Consider the following 25,210-nt stretch of genomic DNA (forward strand, 5'->3'; position numbering starts at 1 on the left):
GCTGTTTGTCTCTAGCCTACGAACCGGGACAGAGCGAGAGCAGCAGGCGGGCGGGCAAGCAAGCAGGGGAGAGAAAGTTTCTTTTCCCCGCCTCACCTTTCCAACAAAGCGAACGGCGCACTGACGAGAGAGCGGGGCGCCCGGGCCCGGGGCTCTTCGCTGCTGCTGCTGCCGCTGAGGACGGCGCGGGGGGGGGGTTGAGCCGGTGGCGCAGATGTTTGCAGCTGGCCCAGCCTGGCCCTCCCGCGGCGGTGGCACCGCTCTCCTCTTCCTCCTCTTTCTTTTTCCTCCCGTGCCTTGGCGTGTCCGTGGAGAAAAGGAGCGCGAGGACCCCGTGACGTGGGCAAAGGAGGAGGGGCGGCCGGGACCTCCTCCACCCCGAAGGAGAAAGAGGAAGCGCAGCGGGGCTGGTAGTGTCGCCGCCGCCGCCCCGGAGCAGGAACCCAAACAGTCTCAACGTGACTTTGTCCAGGCAGGAGGAAAAGCGCGCTTTCTGTCGCTGAGGTTCCCGGGCGGGCCTCCCGCGCTTTTTTTCCTTCCCACGTTGTGGGGGGGGGGAGGGGAGGGGAGGGAGAAGGAAAAGAAGGGTCCTTGCCGGGCGGTGGGGGGGAGGGCGAGAAGAAGAAGGCTGTGTGTGCTTCGCCCTTGGACCTCACAGGCGTGTTGGCGAACTTTGCGGTCTACCTTCGCCTTTGTGCTTTTTTCTGATGAGGGGGAAAAGGCAGAGAGAAACCCCAGTACGTCTCTCTCTTTTTCACTCACTCACTCACTCTCTCTCTCTCTCTCTCTCTCTCACACACACACACACACACACACTCACACACACACACACACACAGAGTCGAAATGAAGCTGAACTATTGCCTTTTACCGAAGCCAGTCCTATTACCCCCCCACACACACACACACACGTCGTTTCCAGCCCCGCAGCTAATCCTTGCGCCGCGGCGCCCCCGACAACAGGCATCGCTGACTAGGTGACCTCAATAAGCAAATGGTGTGGTTTGGGGTACCATTCGTCGTTAGGAGTGCTTTCACATCTCCAGCTTTCCGGGTGGACATGCAACCTCCCTCTGCTGTTTGCACTGAGCGGGCACTCCCTTGGCATCTAGTCGCCGTGGGGTAAACCCCACTGAAACAAGCGGGACTTTTTAAAAAGTACCCTCGCCTAACATTGTGCTAGAACAAGCGGGAAAGTGGAAAACGATCCCGGAAATCCTGCACGAGGAACCAAACGTGCAAGCACTAGCAGATCCCATGGGTTAGCTCAGTCGCACTCAGTTAATCTTTTTTTTTGGCTTTCATTTTACGTTGTGGAGAGGGGGAGAAGGAATTATTTCAGTGTTTAATCAAATACTGTACAGTAGCTTGTCGCAAATTTGGAAACTTTCCAGCATTCCATTGGCTCCTTTTTGTTCAAAGCGGGACTTTCCAGTTCAGTTCATCTCTTTCCTCTAGAGGTCAATAATCCAGAGGCTACAATCCTAAACTATAAAATCTGAAACATGAGGTTGGTCCACATACCTACAAAAATTGTAACAAGCGTATTTTGCTCTCTGAGAGGCCTTCTGTCCCTGGAGCCGAAACTTTGTGCGCATTTTGCATTAAACAAAATGTTTGTATTTCAAAAAGTGTATGCCGGTAACCAGCTTCCCTCATGCACACTAACAACTGAACTCTTTAGGACAACTTTTAACGAGCATTTGCCACTGTGTTCACAAGCAATGATGGGGATGTATAATCTCCAGGCTTAAAAGGGAGGTACCTCCAAGTGCCAGCTGCAGGGGAGTGGTATCAGGAGACAGGTATCTAGTTGTCTCTTGTGCTCCCAGAGGCATCTGGTGGGGCCACTGTGAGAAACAGGAAGCTGGACTAGATGGGCCCTTGGCCTGATCCAGCAGGGCTTTTCTTAGGTTCTTATATTATTTTAGGTTTAGAATATTAGATTAAGATTAATTTTAATTTAGGTTTAAAATATTAGCTTGAGGTTAATTTTAATTCTCTTCATTTAGCAGAGGATATTACAGTGGGGTCTTGACTTGAGAACTTAATCCGTATTGGAAGGTGGTAGGTCAAGTCTCCATTGACCTACAGTGCATTGAAAACCGATTAATCCCGTAACAGGCCGTTTTTGTTCCATTTTGGTTTTTTTCTGGTCTGTAAGTTAATTCTCAGGCTGCAAGTCAAACCTAAATTTTGCGGCCAGAGAAGTCTATAACTCAAAAAGTCTGTAAGTCAAGCCGTCTGTAAGTCAAGGGTCCACTGTATTCCACTTGTTTTTTACTATCAAGTTTTGGGTTTTTGTTGATTATTAATATAGTTAACTGTTGATTTCATTATATGAAACCCTCTTTGTACACTAGTTTGTACATAGTACCTGTTCTCTATGGAATGGTATAAAAATGTAATAAATCATTAGTCTGGTTGCTACTGATGTTCTGTTTGCTTGGGCTTATACTGAGGTTTGTTGTTACTTAATGAGTGTGTTAGCATGTCTCTTGCCATGTGATCTAATGATTCCCCAGGTGCCCAACATCTGTTCCCTCAACCCCAACTATCAAGGCATGGGCATGCTAGCTGGATTATGGCAATTGTACTCCAACATAATCTCATAAGTAGCAGGTGTGAAGAGAAAAAGCATGACCTTACATGGTTCTCATACAAAATTCAATGTCACTGAGGAACATGCCCTGCTAGAAAAAAATACACAGAAAACAGCTATAGCAAAAATGGGTGGAAATCTTAACAGCTTCACTGGGGTATCTCCTTCCATATCAAATGTACCATGGGTTCCTAAATCCAGAACTGCATAGCCATTCCTTTTTGGGGCCGAGATTCAAGTGAACTCACCTCATACTGACTCCCATTAAATGCTGTGGGTCTTAGTTTTGAACTTAACTTGCCTAGTTACAGCATTTATGAATTAATGACAGAAGTCACCTTAATAATGTATTTTTTCTGTTTGAATTCCTTCCCATCACATAATTTGGGGCCAATCGCAAATACATTAGGAAATTGATTACACAGTTCCTTTCCCTTCCTGGGCCCTAGGCTGTTTGACACTTTGGCTTTTTTGAAAACTAAATACATAGTCAAGATGGACTGGACCTTTGTAACTTGTTTTTCCATTCTAATGTGTAATGCTTGTTATCTATCTTCTGATTACTATTCATATTATTCCTGTATTTCTCTAGTTTCTTTCTCTGCATGGAATCTTCTCCAGTATTTTCAAAAATCAGTTCTTTTTCAATTTATTTTTGTCTTATTTTTTGAGACTACTGTATCACGGTAAAAGTTGGATTTCAGATACTAAGTAACACATGTCTCTTGGCTTCAGTTCACCAGTTCCTTCCCTTATCAGAGCAGCAGTCACTAAGTACTGATCCAGTTCCACCTATTTCATCTATTATTATTTTTTATTTCCACTATTACTCCAAATCTTGCTTTTGTGTTTTGCCAAGAGCCAAATCCAAAATGTTATTACAAGGCCTTGTACTTGACATATTACTAACTGAATAAGTATCTTACATCAAAGAAAACAACAAAAACAACCAGCTGATTCAACAGTGAAGTATATCTAAGGATGAAATAAATCCTTTGTACATTTCATAAGGCAGTTCCATAATCTCCTGCAAACAAAACATTAATACAAACTACTGCAAATTTTCAACAAGTCTTTCTATTATATCTGTTATAACTACAACAACAACAACAAAAAAAACAAACAGCACAGCAAAAGCCATCAGTGAAATAGGTAACACTATTTTAGGAACTTTATCATCTTCACTGTTCTTTTGGTTTTATGACAGATCGGCCATTTGAAACTTTAGAAGTGCTTTCCAGCAAGTTAACATAAACGACGACTCCTCTCATTAATACAGATGTTTCCTCTCACCCCCATGATGATTCTGATATCCTTTTCTTGTGCCAGTGATCACTTCAGTGCCATCAGTTTGCACTCTGATCATAATAATCAGTAGAGAGATCCCTGAAACAATCTGAAGTTAATAGACTCAATTTTATGTCTTGAAAATGTTCGTTTAAACCACTGGTTCTTAACTTTGGGTTACTCAGGAGTTTTTGGACTGCAGCTCCCAGAAGCCTTCACCACCAACTGTGCTGGCTGGGGTTTCTGGGAGTTGCAGTTCAAAAACATCCGAGTAACAAAGGTTAAGAACCATTGGTTTAACCATAGTGTGAAGGAGCCTCAAAACATTTTTAGTGCGAATTGTGGCAAGCACTTCTGCAATAAATATGCAAGTGGAAAATATATGAAACATAAAACAAATAGAAAGAGTAGCATAAAACAGCTTCTGAATTTAAAGGTTCAAGGAGATTGTTCTATTAGGGCGCGTTTGCTATAACTTTTGGTTTTCGCTTTTTTTTAAACAAGACAGTAATTATGAACCCTCTAACTTTGTGGACTTCAAAATAATCATCAGAAAACAATCTATTAAGTATGTTTTATATCTCAAAGAGCCAAGATAGTGATCACTTTACTATAACTGCAAGGAGTTGAGTGGATCATAAGCTCCATATCCCAACATTGTCACTTCTTACATATACCTTTTGCTGGGTTTTATGATAGTATTAAATAAGCAAGCATATTCATTCCATGGCAACCATTACATCAGCAGGCATTCAGTGTAAAGAAATACAAAGGAGTTATTTGAAAAAACATGCATGACAACTTTAAAAATATGTCACAAATCTTTGTAGTATGGTATTTTCCAGGTGGGATTCATGTCAAAGTGTAAGTATCTATTGCTGGTGTCTTTGCCAGTAGTGTGGAGTTCTATTCTAGAGCAAAGTAAATGCCTTGTAAGCCATTTACATTTTTTTATTACACAAGAGCTAACATGGCAGACTGATAATGAAGACTGTTACCTTTACATTCTCACATCAAATAGTAAAATGAACCGTATGATATCCCCAAATGAAAGTTTCCACAGTAAATGAAAATTCCACAGTAAACTGAGGTTGTGAGCAGACTTATAGAACTACCTGCATACTTCCTCTGTGGTTATAATCATGTTTGTTTTCATTTGAGCAGTGCTGCCTTGTTAAAACTGGCTATTAATCTTGATCAAGGATAAACAAATTAACTGTTCTTAGCATCCTAGATGCTGAACACAAAAACTTCAAAACCTGTCTCAGTCTATGTTCTTCAGTCTATGTGCTTCAAACCACTATTTCTGGTTTCAAAAATCACTGCTTAATTTGAAATAGGCTTTCCCCAGTCAACTTCAAGCTAAGTTTTATTTGCAAAGACCACTGTAACCACAGCCTCATCCCAGGACTTAAAGGTTATTCTTCTCCTCCTAACCCCTTATAATGAACTCTCAAACTCTTTATATCTATTCAGACACAACTCTCTGCAAAAGTTCCTTTTCTGTTTTGGAAGTACCACTAATAAGACTGTAAGAACAGATGCAAAGACAGAACAAACTTCCAGAACTCTCATTATATGTTGGCATAAACAGATAATAAGCAAAATATTTATCATTCAGAAAGCTGTTTAAAATCCAAAATTTTCACAATGGACATAGAAATCCCAGCACTGCTCCATTATGTGAGAGGGCAGAAATTCTTCATCCTTTATTAACACTATTTTGTTGAACTGCAGAAATCTCCTTGATGTTTTTGAGAACGTTGGCTGGTAGGAAGATTCTGTTAAGACACATGACACACATCACATTAAAATATCAAACATCAAGTTTGCAAGTATGTTAATATTTTGCTTTTCCCAATTAGTGAGAAATTCAATTCTGCTTTATAAAATCTGCTCCAAAATATGCTTTATAAATTTCTAGAAAGACTAAGCCCCATGTCCAAAGGTCATTGTGACTTCCACCCAGGCAGCTGTGCTACAGTTTAACTATTAGTCATTCCACAAAGGTCTACTTTGCCAACTCATCCTGGTGGAGAGGTGACCCTGGTTTATTTAAGCCTATACTAATGGAGTTTTGGCTCTGGCACATTCTACCAGGTTGGTAATGGTCCCAAAGCCAAGCTGTGTGTTTGTCATCTAAGGACCACCCTTGCTAAATGCAGAGAGACTCTTCACCAGAAGAATGCCTATCAGGTGATGAATTAGTGATAGCAATTACATATGGAATATCTGCAATCTGCAACATACATCAATGAACTCATTTTCAGATGTCCCTATCCACTATCAAGTTCCACTATACAGATACATTTGGATTTAGTAATTTTAATTACAAAGTGTATAAAGTATTAATGCACATGTTTTTAAAACATTAACAAAGAATGCAGATTGGTCCTGTGAAACAGATTAACCTGAAACTAGCTCAAGGTCACTTAGTTATCACTGTTATGTGACTATATTGAAGTCTCACTCTATAATCAGCAATAACAACACTCTAGAGTAAGTGGTCACAATTACATGGCTATTTTCGTTTTAATAGACATTTGGGTACCATTGTAAGTAGAAACACTGTCCATTTTCTTTGATAGGTGATTGTTGGTTTTGTACACAAAGTTATCACAACTTCCTTCTAAGTCCAAAAAACAGACATAAACAAGTGGCTTATCTGGATATGCTTCCAGAGTTCTTTCCAAAAAAGCATATTCTCTGGAAAACTGACATGAATTTACTCTTCTTATACTATGATTTACCTATCTGCCAGTGTGATGGAACATTTTGCCTTCCCTATTGCAGCCATTTACACTGTCCAAAAACTAGTCTGAGGGGCTGGTACTGTCTCCTCCTGGTCTGATTGACGGAAATAGTTCAATGAGCAGGAACCACACTTTTGGATATTGCCATGCTTCTGCTCTTAAAGTAAAAATGTACAACATAATAAAAGGATGCCATATCGAAGCCAATGAGGAAGGGGCCCGAACAAGGTTATGTCTGACAGCACCACACACATTTGCTATTGGTGAGTGACCAAATGTCATCATGGGGCTAAATAATAATACTATCAGCTTGACATACAACTTGATGAAAATCTGAACTTGTGGAATGCTCCTTAAAAACAGAGAGAGATTTCAAGTAGAGTACTGCTGTGATCAGTCCCAACCCAGTATTCCCTAACATTGTCGGTGACTTTTGACAATCTAGATATCAGTATTCTTCATCACTGGCCATGCTGGCAACTTTCCAGCTCAGAAACTTTCATTCTTTTGAATTTTTCCATGCTCCAGCCTTCCCTTGTGCTGCCCTAAGTCATACTCGGAGTCAATAGTCACAAACAGAAGATGAAATGTGTGTCCATTCACAGGACGCTTGAAGGTTTGCATAACTGAGTGCTTCTTCATCATTTAAAAAACAATAACAGCAAACACACTCACATATATTAAAATACATGTAACCCTCTTACTATCCTGGTAGTTTTGAATAACTGTTAACATATTTTTTTCATGAATAATCCTTCCACCAGAGAAGCCTCAAAAAGTAGCTGGAAGTGCTGGTACTTAAAGATTTAACCATTTATCACTATGTAAACACTAAATTGCCTTCCTGACGCAAATTGTGTCAAGAGCCTCTTGATCATGTCCAGTAGATATAATCTAGTGAAAAGTAAACTGGAGTTCTATACACATTACATGGGAATAAGCACAATATTACACAGTACTTACATCTAAACAGGAAGGTATGTGTCAACACTGTTAAATCCTACTAAAATCAATAGAGAAAACAGCAGCTGGACATACATATTGTTCATGAGATAATATTGGATTGAAAAGTTCTAAACTTACTAAGAGCAATCACTGCTGAAAGAGTTTCCTCAGACTGTGTTTCAGTGGATAGTGGATTTTGCACTCCTTGCTGTATATTGTCTGTATCCTGGAAGGACGTGGTTTGATGACCAGAACAGCAGTAGTCCTCACCTTCGTTGTGATCCCATTCTATAGAGTTTCTCTCTAGTTGTAAAAGAAAGTCAATTTATATTTGTATAAATTTGCAAAAACCCTACTACTTTCTTGAATCTGCAGTACAATTCTCTACTTCCTCCCATCTCGTCCACTTCCCTACTGAACTGCTGCTTATGGCTGCCTTGCAAGATAGTAAATTATTACAGTGAAAAAAATCTATATTAAATGTATAGGGTAGAAACCGTCAATTAACCTCATTCTTCCTCTCCACTTGCACATGTTCATCAAACAGAGAATTGCACTTCAATCAGCACATACCAGATAGTTTATGTTGTTGCAGTAGGACTTCTGTTTCTTTAGGAATATTTTCAGCTATTATTTTGGATAATAACGTTCCACAGTATGTGACCTGGTACAGATATACATATTAGTTCAATGAGGATGCTTTTGCCTTTGTTTTTATGATGAAGCAAGAAGTACTGAGCCACCAACTTATCCATCTGTTTTGCACAATTCTTGAAAAGTTGAGTATAAAGAGTGCAAAACAAAGCCACATGCAAAAGACTATACAAATGCAGCATTTTTCACTTGCTAATAATCTGTTAAAAAGACATTAGCCTATGATACAGTAACTACAATTTAAAAAAATGTTTATAGAATAGGACATACAGTATCTTGTGTTGGTTTTTTTTAATTATTAGTGGCTGGTACCCTCACAGAGTTGCACTGCTTTTGAAGTTATTTTTAACTTCATAAACATTAAAACCTTTGGGAGGCATCAGCCACTGGTATTTTTTTTAAAAAAAATCCCCCCCACTTTCCCGTTCTATCATTATGATCTCGTTTCCAAGGTGGGTCCTATAAGTTCTACTCCTAATGAGGAAAGTTGGCAATGTCCCTTCAGTGCAACCTCTACTCCAGGGAACATAACTTCCACAGTTCCTTTACCACTGGCTATGCTGGGCTGGGTTGATGTTAGTAGTAGGCGGAAAACTCAAGGTTAGGGTTCCCGGTTCTGTCTCTAGGTTACAGAGATTAGGTGAGGTTTAGGGCTCTGCTAGCAAAGAGATACTGATTTAATATATAGAAGCAGTGCACCAAGAAGAGAAAAATACAGTATATTCTAAAGAGTTTCTATTTACACATGGCAAAATTTGCTTGTTTTTTGTTTAGTAACTGGTCAGTAGAGAGACAGTACAGCTTTGTTTGCATATCTGATGGCACTAGCACTGAAAGATTTGCAGCCTGAACATGTGATCTGACCCTCAGGGTCACTTAAAGGAAACACGTATTTCCCCCTCTTAGTAGCACTACCCTTCTAAGCATGAATTTCTTCACCTGGAATATCAGACATGGAAACAAAGTATGTTACAGAGCATGAATATCCAAGGAGGTAGCAATGTTAGGATGTGATTAGATGGTGTGTTTTTTTCAAGCACCCAGGGCACAGTCTAGTTTTCCCATGACCTGATAATGTTCAGGAGATTGTTAACCAAACTGATGCTGCTTCATGTTTGGACCTTTTGGGTCCAGATGCAGGGCTACTATTTTCCTGGAGCTAGGATGGAGTGATCAGGACCAGAATGCATATAGAGTGCACCCAGAGAAGCAACCCTTTCTAGCATAATCCAAGGCGATCTTACATCACTGTCCGATTACTCCCTTAGTCTGATGCAGCAAAAACAGCAGTCTTCTGATACCTTTATACATAAGCAGGGTAATTTTTCTAAATATGGATTTGAGCAAGCTAGTATAGAATAAACAGACAGCATTCTACTCTTAAGAGTGCACTGAACTGCTTCTACATACAGAATTAGTTTCTCATCTAGTAAAGCTCTTAATGCCGAGCTATAAAAGTCTATGTGCATTCTACAATCCGAAAAAAATAAAGAACAAGATAAGAATTTAAAACTAGATGCAAGTTATTTTAATGCAAAATAAGTAGTCCCTGTGATTAAAAGGACAGGCTTAAAACTACACTGGAAATCTCAGAAGTGGCATAAATGTATATTATATCAAGGATTCTTCACTGGATTTCTTTGTATAATCCACTATTTCTAAAAGCAACCAAAGTGGGACAGGACTAATTTAGATCAAGTCTATAGCATGGAAATGTCTCAGCCCTTCCACTCTGCCACCGATCAAAGTCAAATACTTTGGAGGTGTTTTTTAGCCACAGAACAGCCACTACAACCTTATGGTTTCCTTTTTAGGAGGAGAAGGATCTTGGCTGGAGGTCTCTGTGGCATAGGAGGCAATCACTAGAGTCCCCTCATCTCATTCTAATGCAAATTTTTCCCATACCTCAGCTCCTTTTAGGAGAAAAGGCATATACTGGGAGACAAGCTTGCTGATCCTGCACAAAGCAGCTAATTGGTCCCAAGATATTGGCTGAAACTCTGTTGCTTTCAGTCACAACTAGAGTAAACCTATTAAATCAGCGGGGATTTGGTGAACCAACTCCTCCATAATTGCCATTTTCAAAGGAGTAGACGTGGTGGCGCTGTGGGCTAAACCGCAGAAGCCTGTGCTGCAGGGTCAGAAGACCAAGCAGTCGTAAGATCAAATCCACGCGACGGAGTGAGCGCCCGTCGCTTGTCCCAGCTCCCGCCAACCTAGCGGTTCGAAAGCGTGCAAACGCGAGTAGATAAATAGGGACCACCTCGGTGGGAAGGTAAACAGTGTTCCGTGTCTAAATCACACTGGCCACGTGACCACGGAAAGATTGTTTTCGGACAAACGCTGGCTCTATGGCTTGAAGAGCGGGATGAGGGCCGCCCCCTAGAGTCGGACACGACTGGACAAAAATTGTCAAGGGGAACCTTTACCTTTACCTTTAGATGTGTTATAATTATATGACTGTTGTATGTATACATGACCCAATGACCATGAAAGGATATGGACAATGGGCAAAGTGACAATGGTTTCCTAGTAAAGGAACAGGCTAGCAGGTTGTGAATAATGCCAATTATCAGTCAACAAAGTATTACAGCATAGTTGACAAAAGCAAACTATGTGACTCAATGTTGTATTTCACACTTGGTAATGACTTAAAAACCCTTGATATTCACTCCATCTAAATGAGTCTCCAGCATCCCTATACATCTTACCTGAACAATTTCTCTTTCAATACTTGTTTTGTTGTGTTTCCCCCCCCCCCCCCAAGAACAGTGACTTTTAAGTCACCCAGAGTGTCCAGGTTGATTGAAATGTTCTGCAATATTTTGTGTATTGCCATTTCTGATGTCAGAGTTACGTATGTCCATTAATTCTTTTGCACAGAGATTGTCATATTTATCCTATGTAGAGTGCAGAAGGGCATTGTTGGCAAAGGATAGCATAGGTCACATTAGCAGAGGAACGAGTAACTGTGCCACTGATCTTGTGTGTGACATCACTGGGGCCTGCAATTGTGTTGCCAGAATAGATGTGGTGACAAAACTGGCATCTGGGATTGTAGCAGGGTAAATTCCCATCTCTGTATCAGTACAGTATTGTGTAATCTGTTGTGTCCGTAGTTGCTTGAGATTCAGGGGTTGTCTGCAAGAAAATATAGGCTTGCCATAATTTCCACTGATTATATGTGCCTACACTAGCCACAATTTATTATGCTATGCTACAGGATTTCAGTCACCACAATCCCCATTACTCTATGTGACTCCTTGCTGATCTTGATGATGGCTTACTGCTAAATGTGAGTCTCAGGAACTTTCAGATACAATGTAATTTTTTAAAAACAGTTTCCTTTTTGTAGCCAATAATCTGCCATGTAACAGGGGGAGAAAATGTTATTGTTTAATAATTCTAATGCAGTTCAAGATTTCAACATAGTTTCTGTCTAGACCTTTATGACAGAAGGAAACTGTAACAAAATAAAATACAATATCCCCATGTATTATTCACAAGAAAAAAAATCTACATTGGCTAGAACAGAACACTTTAAAAGGTGCTCTCTTTTTCTATCTAATTTTGATTGTCACAAATATAGCATTCCAGATTGAACACCATTTCTAAAATACTAATAAATATACTAATTGTTGTCAGAATTAGACTTCATTTGCACAGTTAATCCCCAGATCAGAAAACCTAGTGAAATTAGCACCTCTTGAAGAAATAACTTTCAGGAACATATGAAGAATAAAAGTGTGCCCACCTTATTCCATACGTATTTCCAGCTTACAGAAATGTCATTTCCTAACAGTGCTTTAATCCACTGAACTGGATTCTGGTAAACTGAACTGTCAGTTTTGACTTTCCCATTTCCCAGAAGGCTGGCTTTATGTCTGGAATTCTAAATATGAGACAAAAAAGAAGCAGAAACCCATTCAGAGTTAAATTCCTGAACTGGAGGGGAAATGTTCAAACAATCAGCTATTTTGTATTTATACAGACCAGGGATCTTATTTTTAATAAAGGAAACTAGCATCACTGGTATTATGCAGATGTGCACAATGGTACACTTACTGATTTTTCCAAACATTCTCACAATTTCACACACTCTGTAACTCATCAAGTGTCAAGAGCTCTCTGAGCAAAACAGAACTTAAGTCTCACTTAAGCGCAACTTCACAAATTCTTCTGCAAACCCACATAGAGAGTGGAATATGGAGACTGAATAATAGTTGTTGGAGAAGAGGAGTGGAAGTGGTGTATTCTATTCATCTCATTGTACTCTTATAGGCATCTGGTTGACCACTTTAGGAACAGAATGCTATGCTATATGAGCTTTTTGTCTGATTCAGCACAGTTCTTTTCATGTTCTATATACTGCTGCTGAACTTCCTGAATACTTCAATACTTTCTCTGTGCCTATCATAATTAAATTAAATTAAATCAAACCAAACATTATGTTATCTATGAACTGGTAATGGAGTGCCCTGCCCCTGAGTATCTGCTTCCAGAAGTATTTCAGATTTTGCCTAGAACTAATCCTTTCCTTTGTTAGCCGCCTAGAGTGGTCCTCACCAATCAGATAGGCGGGGTATAAATTAAATAAATAAATAAATAAATAAATAAATAAATAAATAAATAAATAAATAAATAAATAAATAAATAAATAAATAATCGGCAACAAAACATTCATTCTTTTTTGCTCTGTTATACTATTTGATTATATTATTATTAGTTATTAAGTTATACAGATGATACAATATTACTAGTAGGAAGCAACAATGACAGAAATAACTACTGAGGAAAGTGAAAGAAGTGCAAAAACAGAATTACAGTTGAATATTAAGATGACGAAAATCATACCTACAGAAAACATGTGTAACTTTAATGCTGACATTTGAGAAAGCTGGACAGTGAAGAAAGATTACAGGAAAAATGCAATTCATTTGAACTGTGGTGTCGGTAGAGAGTTTTATGAATGCCATGGACTGGCAGAAAGTCCATCAAGCATGGACACTCCCTAGATGTGATAATGACTAAAGTGAAGCAATAACACTATGGACATGTCATAAGAATGCAAAACTCCATGTAAAAGACAATACAGTAATGCTTGGGAAAGCTAAAGGCATGACTTCAAATTAGAAGAACCTGAATAGAGCTATCAAATATAGAACCCTTTGGAGGTTACTGATCCATATGATTACCATGAATTGGAAGTGAGTTGACTGTACATACAACCAACAACAAAATGTTAACTAGGTCCTCGACCTTTTCCCCTACAGGTATGATGGAAATAAAATGGGAAAAGAGGCAAGCAAATAAATGATTACCAAATTAGGTAGACATGCTTTTATTTTGTTTATTTATTTGCACAATTTTAGCCCCATCTAATAGAACAATAAAGTTGTCTACGTTAGATATTCAACCTAAGGGACTTGACCTTGTGCTTCTAAGTACCGCATTCAATTATAAAATCCTTGGAGCCTTCACTGAACTTTCAGAATGAAGACATGCAGCACTAAAGAGGGTTCAACCATTATTTTTGTTATTAGCAATGACAGCCAATGTTAACAACAAAAAGAATTGGAGAGCAGCCAACAAAACTAATACCCCACAAATTATTTATTTAATAATTTGGCAGAATATAAATTATATCTTTATTTTACACTAAAATCCATGCCCAAACAATTGTCAGGTATGACCTTTGTATCTGAAGAGTCTGTTAAGAATACAGTAAATTAGGATGCGGGAGAGGTCTCCTAACTGGTTAAGTTAGTACTATCATATTTTTTCCTACATCATTTACTTTCTGCCTCAAGGCATACACATTAAATATCAGCACTAAAGTTGATATGGTACGGATAAACTTTTATTTTTACTGACAACTCACTCACCTTGGAAGCTGTATGGTTTTGCAGCAGTTACATTATTCTATTTTAAAGTAAGTTTGCAAAAACACATTTCTGGACTTTACCCTCACTAGCTTTTTGCTCTCACTGTCCCCACTGATTTGATAATGGAGTGTATCTTCAGCAGCAGGCTGAAGTGTCCATTAAATTAGGCAAGTGTAAGAAAAGTACTGTGGCTCCCAGACAAGATTTTTTTTTTTTTTTACATTTTATTTAGCAAACTCTCTGTGGTGAATAATCCAGTCAATAATTTCAATCCTTTAAAAATTGCCTCCAGAGCTAATCTTCCTATTCATATAAGCAGGACAAAATTGTTGTGTTATTCATCTATGAGAGGAAGGCAAACTCATATGGAGTTAAAGGGCACAGCACTGCTTGGCTTAGAGCCAAAACAAGAACGTTTCATGGGGGGAAAAAATCTAGTTGGATCCAATGTGCAATTATAAATTTAATTTGTTAGGCACTAATATTGGAAAAAATAAATTTGTTCCTGCAGTTCTTCGAAATAATTTGTTTTTAGATACTGAAAGAAAGACATAATAATATACAGTATATGTCCATATATAATACAGTACTTTGCTGTAGCTGATAATACAGTAATCCCTCTAATTTACAAAGGATATCTGTTTCCAAGCACTGAAGATGATTCTGTGGCTGAAATCCTGTTTGACTTGGTGTAGTGTAAAGTTACACCTGCAGAAGTTTATGGCAAATTATGCCCAGATAGTCCATATGTCTGATTGTGTAACTCAGTGGTCCCCAACCTTTTCCCTACCGTGGACCAGTTGGGTGTGTGTGTCACGCTCGCAAGGGCGTGTTGTGCTCATGTGCATGCATGCAACGCACTCGCAGGGGGCGGAGTATGCTTGCATGCATATGCAGGGCACACTCATGGGTGGTGGCAGGAGATAATCCTCGGCCCGGTCCTGCCTAGGCCACGGACCACTGCTGGGTCATAGACCATGGGTTGGGGACCCCTGGTGTAACTGATAGCATAATTGACCACACAAGTAAACATGGTCTGAACACACATTGACCATACAACAAACTGAGCAACTGACCAGACGATTGTATCTACAGAACTGCTTCCTTGATAAGATTTCCACCTTAGTCCAAACTTTGTAACACCTTCAAGTTATGCAGGTGTAGCTACACAACAGGATTTCAGCCACTGTGTTAAAGAAAGCAGGGATGCCTCAGGCCACACTGGAGACCAACTAGTAAAGTGCTTATGTTTGGCATCCCAATTCAAGTTTAAAAAACTGAAACAGAGGCAAGACAGATTGTAACCTCTCCCTTCATATCTGGCACCAAAAGAATGAAGAAACAGCAAGAAAGCTAAAACTTGTAGAGCATTTTTCCTAAATCTGTTGAAGAAACAAGGAGACAAATTCAATTTGCATGACTATTTAAGCATTTTGAGAAGAATATAATCTAGTTTCTTTGCGTGCGGGTGGATAGCTCAGTGAGTTCAGTACCTGGCTGTAGAGCCAGACGGTGCCTCCTGGGAGAAAAGCCAGACTATACACAGTCTCAGAGAAGCCCCAGAAGAAAGGAATTTCTCAGTACTCTTTATCTAGATAACCCTGCAAAGTGTTATAAATTGCATAAACCTGATGACATGAAATTATTATAATTTTATTATTCTCAGTGCAGTATTCATTATGTATGTAAAATGCCTTTGTCTTCATTTTCCACTAATAAAAAAGTTGCTTTTGTAAAGAATGTATTACTCAGTGTTCATATTTTATATATCTGCATTGTTTCTCAAGTGAATGATTTACCTGCAGTGTGAATTCTAGAACATCATCTCCTGGCTGAAGTTTCCCCTGCTCAAGAAGATCTAACAGCTGATTTCTTTTCCTTCTGTTCTCTTTGATTTTCAACTGTTTTTCAGAATACTGACTGTCAGAACACTGAGCAGTATTTTGGCTGATCTTGCTTTTTGACAGTGCATCGAGAAATGTTCCTGTAGCCTTTAAACTGGCATCCTGTGTGACTCTGCTATTTGGAAGGATGTTGGTTCGAATACAGTGGTGCATGGATTCTAACTCTTGTTGCTTTTGTAAAACCTGATTCATATTTGAACATTGTTGCAGAAACTCTTTAGTCCCAAGATGTTGACTTTCAGTGGTTGGTTGGTTGAGATTACTGTTGACTTCAATGCTTCCAGCTTCTGAATTATGTGATATGCATAATCTTGATGTACCATTTAGGAGTTTGTCTCCTTGTAGTGTCCATGGTATATAATCAACTTCCTTTCCATATGACTGTTGAGTAAGGCAGATATGTTCTGAAGGAAGAGTTATCTGTTCTGTAGCTTTCAAAGACTTTGAATTTGGCACTTCCTCAGTGTTATATTTGCTGAATCTGTTTTCACACACCATATTTTGTGAACCAACTTCTTGACTAATAATTTCTACATTTCCTCCTGCTAGATCCAGAGATCTTTGGATGCTGCCTGGGTTCCTGCTCTATAAAACTATTTTCCATGACCCTGTTGGTTTTGAGGGCCCTTACTATACCTGGGTGTGGAACTGTCCCATCAGAAGTGCCATTTTTTGTATAGCTATTTGCACCAGAACTAAGTCTGTTTGCGACTTCTTTTGCTGAACCTGAAGACTCTTTTCTGGTATTCTTATAATTCTGTATTTTCTGACCTAGTTTTTTCTGGGTTTGTGCCATAAGTAAAAGGCTCTTTTGTCTGGATGCAAGGTTTACTAGCTGTTCCCTCAGTGCTCCCTGCTTAAAAGATTCCACAGAAGCTCTAAAATAAACATTTAAAATGTACAGTTAATTGAGGAAACATTATGCATTTCAATGCAACACACTAAAAAATTACACATTTTTAAAATTAGCTATTCAAGGATATGTCTTCACTCAATGCATAATGAACAAGGCTCTTTTCCAATAAGGTAAAGGAAAGAAGCAAACAGAAGGCAGGGTGCTTTCTTTTCAAATTTAATTCAATTTGTTTTTTAATTTATAAAAGAAAAACATTATTATAATGGCTAAATCCTAGGATCCAGATACTTCTACAGCACTATAACCATGCTACTATCTCTATGAATAATGAGTAAAGGATGGATTAGATGAACAAATTGAGGAGAGAGAGACCTAAGCATTTTGATTGCCCACTACAAGTTGCTTTCAAGCTAGAAATATGTTCAATTACATTTTACTTTTAAAAAACTAAGCCACATAATAAACACATCTTTAATTCTGCCTACCTGTATTTCTTAGCAAGCTCATCCCTTTCTGATTTCTGTTTGGCAAGTACATCGTTCAAAATATTCTGGATCTGAGACAGTTTTTGGATATACAGATCTGTTTGACATAGTTCAAAGTTTTAAGGTCATTAATCTAAATTGATATTTGATCACTGGCAATGGATGCAATAAAAACAGTGCAATATTAAAACAATGTAGCAGAAAAAAAATCAGTGTTGTACATTGGAACCTTTTTATAGTGAAAGCCATTCCACCAATTGGTAAGTGCAGGCTTTCAGCTGCAATTTTAAACAAACTCACAAGGGAGAAATCACATTGAATGCTGTGGGGCTTACTTCTGAATAAACATGCACCAGGTTGAAATGTTAGTTACATATTCAACAGTTGCTCTGTCACTCTAAAACACTTCAAAGACAATATGTAACCTTTCAAAAAGGGCAAAGTTCCTTCCCCCCACGCTTTGTGTACAAATTAATTTCTGTATAACTTGAAAAGCTGATATTGAGATACTAGCATGGGTATTATTTTGGATTGTATAGACAAAATCAAAGAACATCATATTAACACTTATAAACCAATGCATGCATAGCAGTAATGGAGGCAGAGTTTTGCTCTCTAGTAAATACTATGGCACTATGGAGTGTTGGGAACCTTAACCGTAGGCACAACCTGTACATTTTGGGAAATAAATCTTGCATCATAGAAATGCCATAAGCCTCTCTTGCTAAGTAAACTGAATTCTGAGAAAGTGCTAGAACATCTGAAGACTCATCACTTGGAAACAGAAAAAATGTGTCAAAATATCAATACATGGAAAGTCTTTCATATAGAGACGTCACTTCCGCTCGGGGGGATGACCAGCTAGGAGCGAACCCTCCGTATCGCCTAGCAAGGTAAAAAGCTATTAAAATGCATTTCTTTCTTTAGAAGAATGTTTTTTTTATCATAAATCCTTGGAGAGAAGGATAAGGAAGGCATATCGCTGATTAAAAGCCTTAAGGACTATGTTTTTTTAAAGTTATGAACTACTTTCACTTTCATGGCCGATTAGCTACTGGCGTTTTCCAGCTGCCCTGCTCCTAACGAAAAGCCTGAAACAACAATAATTATTTTTAATTAGAACTCTCTATGTCAAGGAGGAGGGATAAAACTGCCAAAACCCCCTCAGATCGCAGTTTGGAAAGATTGACGACACAACCAACTGAAGACGATAGGATGGACGAGGTTACAAGGCTTATAAAAGATCTGTCTTGTAAAATGTCTGAAGGCTTTGACAAAACAGAGCAAAGATCTAAGTCCATCGAAAGAAGCATTACTAAGCTTCAAGACCAAATTTCAGGGGTGTCACAGGAGTTAAAGGACATGAAGAGCAAAATTAGGGACCTTGGTGATACAGTTCAAGGAAATAAAGAAGAAATTGTGTCCATGGCTCAGCAAATTTCTGAAACCAATAAAAAGCTCATTTTTATGGATGATAACCTCAGAAGGTCTAATATTAAAATAATGAACTTCCAAGTGCAACAGGGCCGAGATCTCAGAAAGGAGATAATGGCTTGGATAAACTCTATAATGGGCACGCAGCATCTGATTGAAACAGATATAGAAAAGGCATATTTCCTGGGAAATCCAAGTAGTCTCGGTATTAGACCAGTGGTTGTGAAGTTTTTGAATCATACAAAGAAAGATCAATTTTTAAAAGCAATCAAACAAAAACAAGACCAGCTGGTTTATAGGGACAGAAAAATTCAGATTTTCCAGGATTTTTGTAAAGAGACTGTGAAATGGCGAGGATCTATGCAGCCAGTTACAGCAATTCTGAGGAAAAATAACATCAGATATCAATGGGGCTACCCAATTTTTTTGAAAATCTGGAAAGACAAGATTTTGTTTAAAATCCACTCCTGCGAGCAAGGTTTACAACTGCTGAAAGATTGGAACATTTATGAAGGAGAAAGTCAGGAGTTAATTCCAACCACAAGCAAAGAACTAGAAGGCTGAACCAGAAGGAAGAAGATGGACCAGTTTTTTCTTATATTTTTTTATTATTTTATTTTATTCTATATATCTTTTATTTTTTTTCCTTTATCTTTCTCCTAACAAAATCTTTCTTATATATATGTATGTGTGTACATATATATATATACATATATATGTTTCTCTCCTCCCCTCTTTCCCCTCTTCTAATTTTTGAGGTTCTTTTTTGTTGTTTTTTTTTTAAATTAGCTTTATAGAATAATACCATTTATTTTACTCTTGTTCTAATCATACTAAACACACTAAATTTAGATAGTAAAAGGGGTAACAAAATTAAAATTACTAAAAACTAAATATAAACTCTTTAAAGGATTCCAGTAAGGGGAAGGGGGGAAGGAGAAGGGTATTCTTATTCTTATTCTTATTTTGTTACTATTGTAGTATTAAACATTAAGTAGAAATGCAAAAGTTAAATGAAAAGATCAGAGGCAAGGCTCCGGTCATGGTTCCGCCGGACGATGGTGGCGTCTCCCCCCCACCTTTTGCTCATGCCAGTGGTCATGGCATGGGACCATGGTGGAGAGGATACAAATGTATATGTTCACAAAATTGGTGAAGATCAATTATGGGGTGTTGTTTTGTCTGTTTTATGTTTTAGTTTATGTTTGGTAGGTTGGTGGGAGGTAAGGTTACACACGGGACCTATTGGAAAGAAAACTTTTGAACACATATGGGTAGAAAAATAAGACTTGCAACTTTAAACGTTAAAGGCCTCGGATCAACAGTGAAAAGAAGAAGAATAGAAGCATTGTTGAGGAAAAACAAGCTGGATATTGTCTTTCTACAAGAGACTCATCAATCAGAAAAAGGAGTCAATGAGTTAAAGATGAACAATATCGACATTTATGAAAAAAACTTTGGAACTTCTAAATCTAGGGGTGTAGCAATTATAATTTTCAAAAACTGCGAATTTAAAGTAGAAAAGGTAGTAAAAGATTGTAATGGTAGATTTATAATAATGCAAGGTAAAATGGGGTTGGAAGAATATACTTTGGTAAATATGTACACACCTAATAATAAACAAGGTGAATTTTATGATTTGGTTTTTAAAGAAATGGAAAAGGTAAAGAAAGGTTATGTTATTATGGCAGGAGATTTCAATATGGTTATGGATAAGATAAAAGACAAAACTGCATACAGTCGGAATGATATTTATCATAGAAACACAATATTAAGTAAAAAGATAAAAAATAACCATTTGAAGGATATTTGGAGAGAAATGAAAGGTGATGAAAAAAGATATACTTATTTTTCAGTTGTGCACAATACTTACTCTAGAATAGATTATATATTTACATCTCAGGATTTAATTTCTAAGATTGTTGATACTGAAATAAACCCTATTAAAATAACAGATCATGCATTGATGTCAATAGAGATTGAAATAAAGAAAGATTATAAAGACTCCAAAAGATGGAGAATTGATAATAATATTCTGCAGCATCCAGAAATAATAGAAAAGATAAAGAAGGAATGGCTAGAATTATGGACAATAAATGAAACAGGAGGTGCTAACCCAGGCCTGTTGTGGGACACAATGAAAGCAATCACAAGAGGAATAACGATAAGGGAATCGTGTAAATTAAAAAAAATTAAGGAGGGACATGTGAAAAAACTAGAAGAAGATTTGAAAAACTTAGAAAATAGATTTTTTACAGAAAGAGATAGAAGAATATTAATAGAAATTCAGGCTAAGAGAAAGGAATTAGATAATATAGAAATAGAGAAAGTTCAAAGAGATCTGATGTATTTAAAGAGACATTTTTTTGAATTTAATAACAAAAACTCAAAATTGTTAGCTAAAATGTGTAAAAATAAAAGAGCAAAAAATTCAATAGGGATAATTAAAGATCAAACAGGTAAAAATTGTAATATAATGAAAGAAAAATTGAAGATTTTTCATGAATTTTTTCAGAAACTATACAAAGGAAATAACATAAAGAAAGAATGTATAGAAAAATATATAAACGATAATTTAAAAACTAAATTATCGGAAAATGATAAAAGAATATTAGAAGAAGAGATCAATGAACAAGAGATTGCTGAAGTCATAAATAAATTAAAAAATGGTAAAACACCAGGTCCTGACGGATTGGGTCCAGAATATTATAAACACTTTAGCACCATTTTGATACCTAAGCTAAAAATGATTTATAATAAGATAATGGAAGGAGAGACAATACCAGCTTCATGGAAACATTCATTAACGATTCTCATTCTAAAACCCAATAAGGATCAAACAGATCCAGGATCCTATAGACCTATATCTTTAATAAACCAAGATGCTAAGATTTTTACCGCTATATTGGCAAATAGATTAAATAGATTTATAGCAAATTATATTAAAGAAGACCAATGTGGTTTCATTAAGGGTAGACAAATGGACAATTTAACTAGACGAGTATTAAATATTATACATGAAATAGAAAAAGAAAAAATAAAAGCAATGATTTTATCATTGGATATATTTAAAGCCTTTGATTGTGTTGAATGGTCAACACTAAAACTTCTTATAAGAGGTTGGGGATTTGGTAAAAAGTTTAGAGGTGTTATAGATCAATTATACTTAGATAATACTTCAGAAATAATAGTTAACGATGGTATAACGGAAAAGATCTTTTTAGGCCGAGGTACTAGACAAGGCTGCCCACTTTCACCAATATTGTTTTGCATGATTATAGAATTATTAGCTAACGCAATAAGAAATGATAAATTAATTAAAGGAACAGGTAAAAATGAAATGATTAAAATTAATTTGTTTGCTGATGATTCCTTACTGACTATTAAAAATCCATTAGAGAGTATGGAAAACATTAAAAACCATTTAGAAAAATTTGGGGAAATAACAGGTTTAAGGATTAATTGGCAAAAATCACAAATGATGATGTTTAACTATAATATACAGGAGCAAAACATGTTTGTGAATAAATATAGCGTTAAAATGTGTAATCTTATCAAATATTTAGGTATAAACATAATTAGAACAACTCAAAAATTAAAAGAGAAAAATTTTAATAAATTAAAAAATGAAATTAAAGATAAATTGCAAGAGTACGCCAAATTGAAACTATCATGGTTTGGGAGAATCGCTTTAATTAAGATGAAAATATTACCGAAGATCACTTTTTTATTTAGGATGCTCCCAATACGATTAGAAGAAGAGGATTTTAAATATTGGCAGGGATTAATTAATGGATTTTGTAATCAAGGCAAAAAATCTAGAATAAATAAAAGATATTGGTATAAGGCTCAAAAAAAAGGAGGTTTAGGTATGCCCAATGTTAAAAATTATTATATAGCAAATCAATTAAGAGTTATTGGAGATATTATATTCAATAAAGAAAAATTAATTTGGTGGGAGATGGAATCTTCAGAAATAAATGGAAATGCTGAAGGATACTTGTTTAATATACTAAAGAGAAGTTCAATAAATCAGATTAAAAACCCCTTTTTAAGAAACCTGTTAAATATTTGGAATAAATATAAAGAGAAGTTTTGTCCCTTAACTTCACCATTAAAACTAGTGACTGAGACAGAAAACTTTCCTATAAATTTAAAGGATTTAGTAGAATTATTTAAGAATAAAAGGGTTGCAAGATTGAAGGACTGGATGGGTAACATGAGATCGAAGGAGTTGATTATGTCTAAACTGCAATCTAATAAACTATCATGGTATAATCTTATTCAGTTAGACACCTGGACAAAGGATTGGTTGAAAACTAATGGTAAATGTAGAGAACTTACTAAGTACGAACAATTTCTGTCATCACATGAAGATATGCAAGATACAATTTTGAAAGGAATAAAATCTGTCTAAGGTGGTATTTGACTCCTGTAAAATTGAATATAATAAATCCAACATACTCCAAAGCATGTTGGAAATGTGATGAGGAAATTGGTACGTATTTTCATATGTGGTGGGAATGTAAAGTGGTTAAGAAATTTTGGGAATTGATTTTTAAGGAAATGTGTGATATATTTGGTAAAGATATTGATTTTAATGCCAAAATTGCTTTATTGTCAATTTTTGATAATACAGATCTGGACCATCACTCGAAAGAATTAATCACTAATTTTATGACAGGTGCTAGAATATTAATAGCTAGATTTTGGAAAGACAAGAAGGATATTAAAATTGAAGACTGGTATTGTGAAGTATGGGACATTGCATTAAATGATAAATTGACTATGGAACTTAAAATAAAAAGAGGGGAAATAAGATGTAACAATTTCTATGATATTTGGGGTAAATTTGTGGAATTTGTGTTAGTGAAAGGAAGGGGGAAAGCCTCTAAAGAATACTCAATACAATTTTGGAGAGGTAATCTGTAAGAAAAAAATTATTATAGTAAATAGAGTCCCGTGGGTATGGGGTGCACATTAGAATTTAGTTTATAATAAGCACTATTACTTGTATTTTTTTGTATTTTTGTTATGTATGTGTTCTTTTGTGTATTTTTTGTATAAAATAAAAATTATTTAAAAAAAAAGGAAAGTCTTTCATAGTTTAACTGCAATTAAATCACTACCTGCATCACTCTGGCTTCTTAATTCAAAGAATGAAAGTCTGTCCTGCTTTTCTTCTATATCCTGCAGTACTTCACTGATGGATTCATGCTATCAGATACAAATTGCTGTTAATATTGTTAAAGGCAGACTGGCTGGAACTGAAGTCAAATAGAATAATCCATATGGAATTTTACCCAAACCAGAACAGAACATTTATTTCTGCAGGTCAAATGAGTACACAGTTTGGAAAGAAAGCCAGGCATACAGAGAAAAATAATTTTTTTAAAAAATCTAAATGCACAGAATCTGATCCAAAGAACAATAAATAAAAGGGGGGGAGGACATGTTTATGTATAGCACCAGAGGAAGAGTTCTTGCCCTATTATAGTCCATAGAAATATTGTAGTTCTCATACACAGAGTACAAACACAAGCAAAATACCTTTAATTGATGGCCAAAACACCCGTTCAGAGAACTGTACTTTTCCTGCTCTTGTAATGTTTTTCCTGCAGCAATAGATTTCTCTGAACATGTTCTTTGCCCCTTCACATCAGATTTTATTTCGTATGATGGTATAGCACAGGCTTGGGAAACCCAAGACCTTCCTAATGTTGAAAAATTATAATTCCCGTCATTTTTGGCTGTTAGCCTTCCTAACTAGAGTTGATGGTAACTAGGTGTCTGATAACATGTGGAGCACCACAGATCCCCCAGTGCTTCTCTAGCAAAAGCTATCAAATAGTCTCTGCATAAGTGAAAAGATGTCTCCTAAATGCAGAAGAACAGTTTCCACCTGCCTGCGACCCTTGTAAGGAGCTAGTGCTTGGGGAGCAGTATTAGTCAGAAAAGCCTGCTCTAGGAACCAACAGGGTGAGAGTGAGAAGTTCCCTCAACTCTGTTCTGTCCCCTTACCTGAAAGCTTTATAAAGTTCTGCTGCGTATCTAGAGGGTGGCCACCTTAGGGGAGCTACTTATTTATTTAAACATTTATAGCCTGCCCTACATCACAGGATCTCAGGATGGTTTATAAAACTGTACAAAACAATTTTAAAATATAAGATATTTAAAACAATTTAAAATCGGACAACACAAAGTTAAAGCACTCAAACATTAAAAAGATTTTAAAACACAGTGTTAAAACCCATGCAGGTCACAACGCTCAAGCCTCCAAAGGCTCTAATAAATGTGTCTTGGCTAGGCATCAAAATGATGTCAGTGCCAAATGAGCCTCCAAGGCGAGGACATTCCACAGTTGGCGTGCTGTGGCAGAAAAAGACCTCCCACCAGGGCTCCACAT

The 25,210-nt window shown here is 37.0% G+C and overlaps 2 protein-coding genes across 3 annotated transcripts in view; both read right to left on the minus strand.

The window, feature by feature from the left end:
• GCNT4 (glucosaminyl (N-acetyl) transferase 4) overlaps positions 1-527 on the minus strand; it is a 39,478-nt gene extending 38,951 nt beyond the window's left edge. For both annotated transcript variants that reach the window (XM_020804027.3, XM_020804025.3), the window contains exon 1: positions 97-527. The gene's annotated coding sequence lies outside the window, so the exon portion shown is untranslated. The remainder of the gene's footprint in view (positions 1-96) is intronic.
• Positions 528-2,297: 1,770 nt separating this feature from the next.
• The window catches only part of ANKRD31 (ankyrin repeat domain 31), an 86,319-nt gene continuing 63,406 nt past the window's right edge, over positions 2,298-25,210 (minus strand). Inside the window, 8 exon segments of the mRNA XM_078384523.1 lie at positions 2,298-5,669; positions 7,725-7,889; positions 8,160-8,250; positions 11,995-12,132; positions 15,925-16,545; positions 16,547-16,907; positions 17,371-17,467; positions 23,934-24,021. Of these exon segments, the coding sequence (XP_078240649.1) occupies positions 5,518-5,669; positions 7,725-7,889; positions 8,160-8,250; positions 11,995-12,132; positions 15,925-16,545; positions 16,547-16,907; positions 17,371-17,467; positions 23,934-24,021 (1,713 nt within the window). The 3' untranslated portion in view covers positions 2,298-5,517.

This window comes from Pogona vitticeps, chromosome 2, assembly GCF_051106095.1.
Source record: "Pogona vitticeps strain Pit_001003342236 chromosome 2, PviZW2.1, whole genome shotgun sequence".
NCBI classification, from domain to species: Eukaryota; Metazoa; Chordata; class Lepidosauria; order Squamata; family Agamidae; genus Pogona; species Pogona vitticeps.